Source organism: Zea mays, chromosome 4 (assembly GCF_902167145.1).
Source record: "Zea mays cultivar B73 chromosome 4, Zm-B73-REFERENCE-NAM-5.0, whole genome shotgun sequence".
NCBI classification, from domain to species: Eukaryota; Viridiplantae; Streptophyta; class Magnoliopsida; order Poales; family Poaceae; genus Zea; species Zea mays.
This window is the reverse complement of record NC_050099.1, coordinates 10623533-10635388: the sequence shown is the minus strand read 5'-3', so window position 1 is coordinate 10635388 and position 11856 is coordinate 10623533. Positions and strand designations below refer to the sequence as shown.

The following is an 11856-nucleotide window of genomic DNA, read 5'->3' as shown; positions in this document are numbered from 1 at the left end:
CTGTTTACAAGCCGTCTACAGTAGCTGATCCCCATGAAACTCGGACAAGGCGACTTTCAAAGGTGGCTAGGACAGATTTTGCTATATTCTGGATTGATTCAGTTCTAAATCGAATTTTGATGTGAAAAACTTAGAGAACACATTTTAGAGTTGTTTTCTACTAGAATAAGAACACTCCTCTTTATATATATATATATATATATATATATATATATATATATATATATATATATATATATATATATATATATATATATATATATATATATAGGGAAGAGGTAATAGAAGCCCTGGGCTTCCGTTAGTGGGGGAAGCCCCAGCCAGGTCGCGGTCGGCCCACTGACCGCTAGCTTGCGTCAGCCATGCATATGATAGCCACGAATCTCGGATGAGACGCGACATGCGATATACGCACGCATAAATATATGTAGTAATGTGCGCAAATCATGCATAGAAGGAATCTTTTTTGCCACGAATCACGGGAACGAATATTACCATGTGCACACCGTTTACGACTGCATAACGCTGTGTAACATGATAGCGTAAAACATGAACCAAACAGCGTAAATGAGTACGAAATTTAGCGTAAATCGTATATCTGTTTCGTAACCGTAAATGGGTCCCGAAATTACGGCGTAATAATCACGTGCGTCCGATCGTACGCGGGTTTTGGCTCAAATAGATTTTAGCGTAAAACGTGAGCTAAAACAGCGTAAATGAGTACACAATTTAGCGTAAATCGTATGCCTGTTTCGTATACCAAATTTACGGCGCGAAAATCACGCGCCACCGGTCGTGCGCGGGTTCTGGCTCGAACGGATTTAAGCGTAAATCGTGAACCAAAACAACGTAAATGAGTATGAATTTTAGCGTAAATCGTCCATCTGTTTCATAATAACAAATGTAGACCGAATGTATCTCTCAGCGCATGAGGTTGTCATAAAACACATCAAAAAATTTCGTAAATTGGTGTAAGATACAACAAGAAGTGATCTGAGGTAATTGTAGCGTAAAATGCAAGCTAACTATCTACATGAGAACTGTTTCAGATTTTACAATATGATATAAGAGATAATTATTCCTGTTCATGTTGCCCTTATATTTTGTGTAGAGTTCCTTCAAGTCCGTTTTCTCAGAATCTGACCCTCTATATTTAGCTTCAAATTCTTCAATGTCAGCCTCCGTGACCTGGGAATAAAGATTAAATTAAGTACCATTATATATAAAAATATACAACCTGTCCCCAAAATAATGTCACTCTCGCTATACATCTGAACAAGCCAAAAGGGTATTCTTTTAGAGACAGAGCAACAGAGGTAGTTTTATGTCACAACAGAGTTCTCGCTACTGTATTTCCCTAAAAAATATCATTGTAAATTAATAGACAACATTAGCCTACAATTAATATAGAAGCAACCATACTTTATTGTACATTGTTCTGAAGTACTCCTGAAGTTGTTCAATTCTCTATTTTCTTTTCTTCTTTTCTGTTATTAGTTGAAGGCACACTTGCACACCCTTACTTGCATCACTTCATTACATAACTGATGAGCCAGTTTGCTCGATGCCCTTCAAGACAAGTCTGTTAATCCCTGGACAAAAAAAATCAAGAATGATGATGGTATTGAGATGATGATACCTGCACAAAATCCTAATTTGGTTCCAAACATCGTTTATCCATGGATCAAAAGTAAAGAAGTTGACATTAGAGTTAGTATGTTTCACATATTTATCTTTATCCCATCCTTTAAAATAAAATCTAACGTTTTTCCCAATAGATGTGACTGCTCAAAGTCGCCAACTCCAATTCTTAGAAATTGATTGAACATTAAAAAAATATGCAACAGTGGCTATCCATCGCCACACCACTGAACAAAACAACATGTAAACTGCAAACGGTACACTAGTGCACAATATAAGGAAACATTGGGAGCCGATTATACCTCTTCCAAGCCCAAACAAAGCAGTTGTAGCAATGCCACATTTCACATAAGGATTATGCAACAGATCCAAAAAACGTTCCTGAACCATAGGTAGACTGATCAGAGGGGCCCTTCACGCCAATATTAAACATCACTCTGTTATTCCAGGAAATCAGATCACGCTATGAATGTCTCGTGGTAACTCACCGTGGCCGACATGAATACCGAGCGAGTGCAGGATGTGGGACGCATGCGAGCCGCAGCATGCGCGATGATCGTCCACGCGACTCGACCCCGGCTCCGCAGCAGGAGTTCCTCCTTCCTGGCCGCCATCTCCCTCCACTTGCGCGCGCTCTCCCCAGCCCCCGCGACCGCTCCCCCTCGGCGCGCCGTGGCGGGGAACCCGCACTCCGTGAGCCTGGCCGCGAGCTCCTCCCCCGCGCCCGGCGGCGCCAGCGCCCTCAAGCGCACCGCGGCAGACTCAGCGAGGAGGTTGACCGCCGCCATCTCCACCCGCGGGAACAACAGCCGTGCAGTCGCGCTGGAGAGTGGGTCCGCACGGAGCAGGGGCAGTCTGGAGATGTAGCACCGGTGCTGCGAGGAAGATGAAGATGGGGGAAGAAGAAAGTGGCGGCGGCTACGTGCCTTCGGGAGATAAAGATGGGAGCAGTTAGGGTAAAGAAATGCGTGGGTAAAATGGGCCATCAAATAAAAGTTCTCGTGGGCCCAGAAAGCTAAATCGTGCACAAACTATATTTGCATAAATGGCAACACACATCATCGTAACTCATATGTTAATTTGGCGTAAGCAGTCGGGACAGTAAACCAAAAATGGTCTGGTGCGGTCTGCACACCTGGTTGGTCAGCCCGGTCGGTAGGTGGCCGGGGCTCCCTGCAGTAATGGAAGCCCAGGGCTCCTAATACTATATATATATATATATATATATATATATATATATATATATATATATATAGACACACACGAGAGAACAACGACTAATCGATGTGTCTAACATCGAGTCGATCATAAATGTGTCTACTATCTTTTTTATCTTTTTCCCCTCTCTATCTTATTGTTCGTCAAATCTTTCTATGAGATTTGTCGGCATTCTCGGTGACTTCACTAGTCTTAGGACAACTCAAGTGTCCCTTCCAATGGGTCTTTTTCTGTGAGGTGCTTGAGACTGTACCGGTGAAAAATAGTATCTACATCAGCTTAATCGGGTTCTATATCGATTTGTTTGTTCCACACTATATTTATCGGGTTCCATTGACCAATCGTCGGATGAAAGCCTCAAGGCTCATCCATAATCCTCCTCTATCTTAAAAACCACCAGTACCGTACAGAGGAAAAGAAGGCGAGAAATGAGAGGAAATGGGGAAAAAAAGAAGAGAGAAAATCCTCTGGCTGTCCTGCCACTGCCAGGAGGAGAGGACGACCACCGCAGCAGCACAGCAGGCAGGAAGAAGGAAAAAGGAAGGGGAGCAGCAGGTGCTGGGTCGGTCGACGACGATCGGTGCGGTGCGGTGGCGCCCGAAACGTTCGAACCAACAACAACCGCGGTGTCCGTACCGCGCACCGCCACGGAAGCGAAAGGCAGGCGGGCCGAGAGGGGCCCATGCGGAAAAGGAAACCGGGACGAGACGACCGGGGGCCCCACGCCGGACCAGAAAAGGGAAAGCTACCGCCGAGCGAACCCCGTTCAAATGAACGAGCGAACGGACGAACCCACACCATCACCACCACCGGCCACCCTCTCCCTGCCCTGGCCCCCCCCGCTTCGCCTACTCCTGCTCCTCCTCCTCCTCCGCCTCCCCCTCCCTCCTACAAATAGCCACCACCACCACAGTGACGCAGCCGCCGCCGCAAACGTCGCCCCCGACCGAAGCCTAGCCACCACCAGCAGCACCAGCAACCTCGCGTAGCAGCGCTCGACACCGCTGGACGCCCCGCGCCCGCGCGAAAGCAGGTAATTCGCTTACTCTCCTTCGTCCTCACCGGCCGTTTCTGAATGCTGCGGCCACAAAGTCGTTAGGCTAGGCCATACTGCAACATGGCTGGCTGGCTGGCTGGCAGCGTCTCTGATCAGTCGTTGACCTACTGTTACTAACTGAGTAAAACTAGTGTCGCCGTGTCTTTTCTAGCTCTGTCCTCGCGGATACACGCTCGCTTCAGGTTTTGCCTGTCACCAGGATGGCCCTCCCGGGCCTTAAGTTGTGATCAGGTGTCCAGATATAGATATGATAATGTATGATATCGGAGACAAGCTCAGAGCTATGTTCCTGCTGGAAAGCCAAACCTTTTCGATTGATCCAATGATAATAATAAGAAAAAAGAAGAAGCTTTTTTTTAAGGAAGTTGTTGTCATGTCCCCTTTTCGGGTCAGATCGGTTAACAACCAACTCTTCAATACTTGTTTATTTGTAGAGTAGAGTGTAGTTTGGAATAGAGAATGAGATAGAGTGTGGAATATATATTCTGGTGGAGATAGTTTTATAGCGATACTTTGTTTTATCCTCTTATTATGGAATACATGATGCACCCAGCTTCTCTATACCGATACCGTCAAATAATTTTAAGTCCATAGCATATAACGACATACAGGATCTCTAGCGAATAGTTAATCCCCTTGGTCGACTCATTCTATCCGCCACTGCCATGTCATTTTCCTGGTTGGTAGTGACTAGTGAGAAAACCATTGTCCACATGACGGATATATATAATATTTTCATACGGTTGGCCTTTCCATGTCGATTCTCTTTGCAAGGTAGGATCGGAGCACCCTGTTTCCTCCGTGGTCACAGCTTCGCCAGTTGGTCGTCCTTGTTCCTTGGCAAAAAGGTCTTAACGTTTAAGCTTGCTGTAGCATGTTATTGAGGGAATCAGTAATGGGCTCGGTACGGATTAAAACCAAACAAATAGACTAAGTATGAACTGTGGATCTTAAAAAAGAAATCGTTTTGGTGTTGTACACAGGACCTTGATTCTGTCGTTGGCGATACCATGGATGTGTCCTACGAGAAGTGTGCTGATCCGTCGAACTCGGACCTGCCTAGCGCTGTTGTTGATGCTGAGCGATACGACGATGGCGGCTCCGAACACCTGGGATCTGCTGTAGTAGAGGGAGCTACTGGAAACGAAGGGAATTCGGGGACCGAAAGTTCCGAGCAGACTGGTGATGGTAAGTTTGATGCTTGTGCCAATTCCAGTGAAGCATTTAGCTCTTGGATCTGGCCGTTTGCCTAGTGTTTACTGAGTTAGATGCGCAGGGGCAATGCGTGCTGACACTGGATCATGGTTGTAATTGTATGAATTCAGAGCGCGCTGGAGGAGGTGAAGGCTCTCCTGTTGATGTCGAAAACAGCGCTGATAAACAAGAGAGCCAGGAGACGACGGTTCCGATGGAAGAAACAGAAACGAGCGACGGCACCTCGATCACGTCGATGGAGGATGCCCTGGAACCGAACCGTCATCACGATCTCCCGTCGGAGCCTGAGGATGTGGGCAACCACACTCCTGATCCTGATCAGTCCAGCGGCAAGAACTCCAAAGGAAACAGTAGCGTGTTCCAGAGCGCAAGGAGGGTGCTGGCTTCAACCAATAAGGTGGGTATATCTCCATTTCTCTGAAACCCCCTTTTTTTCCCTTCATGTATGATCCCATCAACATTTTTTCTATCAGAGTCACACGGAAATAATGCTCAACATTTTTTTTTCTTGCAGAAAACTCCATCTGCAACTGCACGGAAGCCACTGCAGTTGACTAACAGAGGTAACCAGGATGACGCGAAATCGTCGGCTGGAAAGGCCGCCACGGTTCCATCAGGCCCGGTTTTCCGCTGTACTGAACGGGCCGAGAAGCGCAGAGAAGTATGTGACATAACTTTCTTCTTCTTTTTTTTTTAGAAACTATGAATCAGAATCTTGGTAAAGGGGGGAATAATGTGGTTATGATTGTTGTTTTCATGCTTTGCTTCGCAGTTTTATATGAAGCTGGAGGAGAAGCATCAAGCTATGGAGGAAGAGAAGATTCAGTTGGAGGCTAAGTTGAAGGTAAATAAATTTATCTATATGGCTGCCATTTGACATCTTCAGATTGTTCAGCTGACCTGAACCTTCTAGGCGTAGTTGAAGTTGATCCTTCACTGTCCGTCATGAATAAAGTTCAGTTAACCAGAAGGGGTCTTTATTTACTGTTTCTTCATGCATTTCAGAAAGAGCAGGAGGAGGCACTGAAGCAGCTGAGGAAGAGCCTGACCTTCAAAGCCAACCCCATGCCGAGCTTCTACCACGAGGCGACGCCGTCCCCGAAGGCCGAGTTCAAGAAGCTGCCCACGACCCGGCCCAAGTCGCCCAAGCTGGGCAGGAGGAAGACGGCCTCGACCTCCATGGAGACGTCCAACTCGTCGTCGGAGAGCGAGGGCACGAGGCCGTGCTGCCGCGCCAGCCGCGACGGCCTCGACAGCAGCTGCAGATGCGGCGGCAGGAGCAGGCCGCAGGCCGCGAACGCCAAGCCGGCCGCCGGGCCCAAGAAGCCGCCGCCGCAGCAGCAGCAGCCGAAACACCGCGCCCACAAGATCGCCGGCGAGGGCGCCATCAACATCGCCGTGCACTAGCCGCCGCCGCCGCTTCTTGAAACTTCTTTCCGGTCGCATGCATGCAGGACGATGGCGATGGCGTGCGGATTTTCCTTCTAAGTTATGAGAGTGCTTTGTCGGCTTGTGGATTTGGTGTAGATAATAATATAAGTTATGGTGACGACGAACGAACAGGGGCTGCTGCCACGAGTGAGGCCGGTCAGTCAGACAGAGGTGGTGGTGTTTATTGCTTGCTTGCTTGTTTGTCTGTTTGTTTGTTTATTTATGCTAATCTTATTTATTTAATCTGCTGTCGAGGATGGCCTGCGCATTGCCACTGTGCAGCGCTGCTTGTTTTTTCGTCTTCTTAATTTATGGGGAGTGGTAAGAGAGACTTGAGCGCTGGATGTAACGTGTACAAACGAAAACGAAGGCTTGCTGGTGGTGGTGATGGAGGATTTTATCTGAACTATGCTCACTCGCTGCATTTCTATTGAGTTCTTCAAGAGCTTGCTAAACTTGTTTTTTCTCCGAGTTCTGTTTTGGATGCTACTCTGGTTTTGTGCTGTGCAAAATGCAGAGGAACAAAAACATTTCTGAAGAACAGATTTTGCAATGAGGATAAGATCATTTGGCGGGACAAAACGGTGTTATTTGGATTGTGAAGCAATTAGTCGTACCAAACGTTCGCCATGACCGTTCCTGGGACGCTGCGAAACCTTCCCTTGCCAATACCTCGGCCTTCAACTCCACACCCGTCCGTTCAAAAAAATTCATGTCCAACCACTAGTGGAGAAGATAGGACATCGACTTGTTGGATGGAAAAGTCGACTGCTTAACCGCGCAGGACGCCTCACCCTATTATCTTCAGTGCTCTCCTCCATGCCGATCTACCACCTATCCGTATTCCCCCTTGCAAAATAGGCTAGAAAGCAAATTGATAAGATTTGGCGTTCTTTCCTATGGAAAGGCGAGGATAACGTGCACGGGGGCACTGCCTTGTTAATTGGCAAACGGTGGCTAGACCAAAGGACCTAGGGGACTAGGGGTGCTCGATCTTGAGAAATTCAGCCGTGCCCTCTGGCTCCGTTGGCTTTGGCAAGAATGGACTGACAGCTCAAAGCCTTGGGAAGGGCTCCAGGTCCTTGCAACAAACTAGATTGGTTTCAGGCGTTCACCACTGTGGCGATTGGTAACGACATCAAAGCAAAGTTCTGGCACCATAGCTGGCTGGATGGGGAGGCTCCACGCAACCTGGCCCCTCACCTCTTCAAGCTGGTCAGAAGAAAGAACAAATCTGTGGCCCAAGAAGTGACTAACAGTGCTTGGATTCAGTCTCTGCGAGGAAAATCACAACCACCACGCAAATTGAGGAATTTGTCTACCTCTGGATTAGGATCTAACAGTTGAGATTGCAGCCGAATGTAGAGGACACCTTAGTCTAGAAATGGACACAACACGATCTCTACTCCTCCAGCTCAGCCTATAAAGCCCAATTCTTGGGTTCCTACATCAACCACAAGATCAGCCTTATTTGGCGGGCTAGAACAGAGAACAAATGCAAATTATTCGCTTGGGTGCTCATCCAAAATAAACTCCTCACGGCTGACAACCCAGCACGCCGTGGATGGCCGCAGCAACCGTCTTGCGCCCTCTGTAATGGACCTATAGAATCAGGACTCCATCTATGCCTAACATGCCCCTTCACGCAGGAGGTCTGGAACATAGTTCTTGCTTGAGAAAGCTTTTCCCTGCTACAACAGGTTGATTTGAGCAACATCTCCAGCATTAGAGAGTGGTGGGAGGAGATGGAGACTCTCTTTCCGCAAGATCGCAAAAGAGAGTTCAATGGTCTGATCATCTACACTATGTGGAACCTTTGGAAGGAGCGCAATCGAAGAATCTTTGAGCATTGCTCGCTGTCACCGCTCCAGATCGCAGGGAGAGTAAGAGAGTACGTTTTGCTCTATAAAAGTACGTCCAACCGCTTTGGCTTGTACTAGGGTTACGTGTCGTGTTCCTCCTTGGGTGCTCGATCCTTTGGCATGTCGATCCTATGTACTCTAACTTTTTTCCCTCTCTTGATTGAAAGACAGAGCTCGTCGACTCGATAAAAAAATGATAACCGTGATGGCAAGCAATGAAAACTAGCGTAAGAGAGATAAATCGAGACCTATTTAAAGCAAGATTTTGGCTTGGAAGTCGTCTCGATAAACTTTTCGTGTTTGAGTTGTCGTACTTGGGCCAAGGTTTGATAGCAGTTGTCTGATGGCAGTATGGCACAGAAGCCGACTTAGTAATTTTGGCCGTTTAATTTTTGAGCTGGATTTGCAATTGAAAACAGCTATCTAGGCAGATCTTTGATTTCGCGGACACAGTTTTGATTCAACTTAAAGTTTCAAAATCGAAACCCTCATGTTTCCAAAATTTCGCACATAAGGCTGTCTCCAGCAAGAGTCTGTATATAGCTCTGAACGCTAAATATAGCGTGTCTCGGCATCCTCTAGCCCTTCAGCAGCAGCCGTTAAAGCGTCCGGTAAAATTTAGCACTCCTCCGTGACACTCTAGGGTGCGTTTGGTTGCGGGTCAGCTAGGACAGGGACGTCCCCTGGCGTCCTCTCTCGTCCCTCCAATTTTGAGAGACAACAGGGGACAACACTGGAATAGTCATGTCCCAATCCTTGACTCAGAACCAAACAACCTAATTTTAGGGACCGTCCCATCCCATCCCGTCCTGTCATTGTAACCAAACACACCCTAAATGTGGCGGTCGTCAAACATCCGCTATACGCGCCAGCTGTTCTCCCTCCCACACGTGAATGCACAGGCTCTCCCTCCCGCGCGTGATGCACGCCTGTGCAAGATATTGGTTAGCTTTATTTACTTGAAATTGTAGTTGTTTCATATGTTGTTATGTCGATAGAAAGTTGGTGGTTCTAATGAGCATACATATTGAAAATTAATTTTTAGTTGCAAATCGCTTTTCAATTGAGTACGAATTTGATTTTGGAAATATAAAATTTCTAGAAATAAATAACATCATTTTTCCATTACGCACATAAGTTCAAATTGTATTAATATGAAAAAAATGATTATTAAAAAATAAGTATATGAATTCTGTTATTACTGTGATATAGAGTACCGAATTATGGCGAAGATACAGAGGATGAAATGTTTTATAGAATTCTGTAAAGGACAGAGAATATTTTTTTAGGGGATAGAATTTAGGGGACGTTGCTGGAGACAGTCTAAGGGTTTTGCTAAGATTTGCCCAAAGCTTCATTAAGGCTAATAGATGTCTAAAACATAGTGAATAATCTATTTTATTCCTACACGGTAAACAACAATTAGCCACAAGGGAAAGGAAAGAAACCAATAGAATATGAATCGTCGTTTTCTAGTTTTATGATCTATTAGTACTTATTAGCAATGTTAAATGATTAATGTACATACAATTTATCTGGCTCCTGATTAACAATTAGCTAACTCATTAGTTAGAGCATCTTCAACAATGCCTCAAACTAGTGTCTCAAATTAAAATATGAGGCTCTAAGTAGTAAAAACTACTCCAGTGACTCATTTCATAAAATTTGGTCAAAAAATTATAGGGCACTGTCTCAAGTGCCTCAAATATACTACACTGTAGTGAGCTGCCCTATAATCTAGACTAGGTGAGTGTCTGTATGTTGCAACGGGAACATATAATACCATGGTAACTTATGCATAAATATGTATTATGCTGAAATGTATGTTATATTGTTATGAGAAAATATTTTGTACATTACAATGGGAACATATAATATCACGATAACACGGGAACATATAATACCATGATAACTTATGTGCATTGCAACAGAAACATATAATATCACGATAATTTATGTACAAATGTGTATTATATTAAAATATGTGTTATATTGTTATGAGAAAAGGTTTCACGCGTTGGTGGAGGAAGAGCTTGGTTCCTGAGTGGTATGGTCTTTCTCACGCTCTAGCTGATGCTTTTGTCTTTCGGAGCCGTCCAATTTTAGGTGATAGCAGTAGGCTGACGAGGTGTTGGTTGCTGGAGGAATTGTTGGAGGAACATCTAGGTTAGTGCAACTATAGGTGTACATTTGGGCCGGGCCTGATGGGCCGGCCCGAAGCACGGGAAAAAAGCACGGCCCAGGCACGGCACGGCCCGAAATAATTTAGTGCCGGGCCGGCACGGCCCGTTATATCGGGCCGGGTTTGGGCCGAGGTCACGGCCCATGGGCGGGCACGAGCACGACCCGTTTAAGGCAGGCACGAAAAGGCCCATATAGAGGCACGAAAAGGCCCATATATTTATTAAAACCACACTTCATTTCGCACTTTCATATACTTGATAAAGAACACAAAGCTAGAGATAATGCTAGTTAGATGTTTTTTTGTATCTTTGAATTAGATTGTGTGATGTAATTTTACTTTTGTTATGAACATTAGACAATAAACTGAACTTACGAACTTTGTATACAGCTGATTATACTCTTTTTCCTTCTAACAAAATGATTTATAAACGAGGTAGTCATTGCATAGCTGTGGTAACTTTAATACAAATATTAAGTTTGATTTTGTACAAATTTATTTGTCTTATCTTTTATTTGTTTTATTATTTTTTTGAATTTAGGGCTCTAATATGAATTTTGGGCCAAAAACTGAATTTCGGGCCAAAAATGAATTTCGGGCCCTAATGTGAATTTCGGGCTTTTATAATTTCGGGCCGCCCGAAATAAGCCCGGCACGTTTAAGCAATTACGGGCCGGGCCGTGGGCCGAGGGCTAGGCCCATGGGCCGGGCCGTGGGCCGAGGGCTAGGCCCATGGGCCGGCCCGGCACGGCCCGAAATTCAAACGGGCCGGGCCGGCCCGAAATTCAAACAATACGGGTCTTTTCGGGCTTGGGCCCGAATGTACACCTATAAGTGCAACCCATCACACGACGTGTTGGTTAGCGACGCTTGCACCCTTGAATGGTAATATCGGGCCTGTCACTCTTAGTGGCATGGCTGCAAGATTGGTAGAGATGGAGCATGTCAGAAAAATTGGGTTCAGGCGTACCACTCTTCCTGGTCTGTTAGTTGTGACTGAAAAATAGATTGAACATGCAAACAGTTACCTACGGGAATCCTTCGAGCATTCTAGGAGGCTAGTTCTGGACCTTCCTTTGTAGGAATTGGAGTGGAGTGAATGGTTGTTGTCCTACAAGCAGCAAATCAAGATTAGCAGTCAAGTGTGAGCGATTCTTCTATCACACCATAGGCCAACCCCATCGCCTAATAGAGTTTAGTGTTTCTTGGGATAAATCTTTCAAGAATTACTATCAGTTCATCGTCCTATA

General features: G+C 45.7%; 1 protein-coding gene and 1 long non-coding RNA gene across 5 annotated transcripts; one reads left to right on the top strand and one right to left on the bottom strand.

Moving 5' to 3' along the window:
• Positions 1-980: 980 nt before the first annotated feature.
• On the bottom strand, positions 981-2290 carry LOC109945474 (uncharacterized). 3 transcript variants are annotated; one of them, XR_002268672.3, is made up of 4 exons: positions 2130-2290; positions 1944-2022; positions 1524-1592; positions 981-1188 (listed from the first exon to the last, which is right to left on the bottom strand). It is a non-coding gene; the product is annotated as an uncharacterized lncRNA (long non-coding RNA). The 3 variants fall into 3 exon arrangements; XR_002268673.3 differs by lacking the exon at positions 1524-1592 and having other exon boundaries at positions 993-1188; positions 2130-2255; XR_002268671.3 differs by lacking the exon at positions 2130-2290 and having other exon boundaries at positions 995-1188; positions 1944-2103.
• Positions 2291-3628: 1338 nt separating this feature from the next.
• Positions 3629-6990, top strand: LOC100285787 (WDL1). 2 transcript variants are annotated; one of them, XM_020551603.3, is made up of 7 exons: positions 3629-3892; positions 4691-4764; positions 4900-5104; positions 5242-5528; positions 5646-5792; positions 5904-5975; positions 6137-6990. In XM_020551603.3, the coding sequence occupies exons 3-7, from the start codon at positions 4927-4929 to the stop codon at positions 6536-6538; spliced, it is 1086 nt and encodes a 361-aa protein (XP_020407192.1). In that variant the 5' UTR covers positions 3629-3892; positions 4691-4764; positions 4900-4926; the 3' UTR covers positions 6539-6990. The 2 variants fall into 2 exon arrangements, with proteins under 2 accessions (XP_020407192.1, NP_001152149.2); NM_001158677.2 differs by lacking the exon at positions 4691-4764 and having other exon boundaries at positions 3696-3892; positions 6137-6976.
• Positions 6991-11856: the final 4866 nt, after the last annotated feature.

Excerpts from the sequence above, each read along its gene's own strand:
- LOC100285787 (XM_020551603.3), top strand. The coding sequence starts at position 4,927 with ATGGATGTGTCCTACGAGAAGTGTGCTGATCCGTCGAACTCGGACCTG. Across the intron at positions 5,105-5,241 it reads TTCCGAGCAGACTGGTGATG|AGCGCGCTGGAGGAGGTGAA; the intron begins GTAAGTTTGATG and ends GTATGAATTCAG. Across the intron at positions 5,793-5,903 it reads GGGCCGAGAAGCGCAGAGAA|TTTTATATGAAGCTGGAGGA; the intron begins GTATGTGACATA and ends TTTGCTTCGCAG.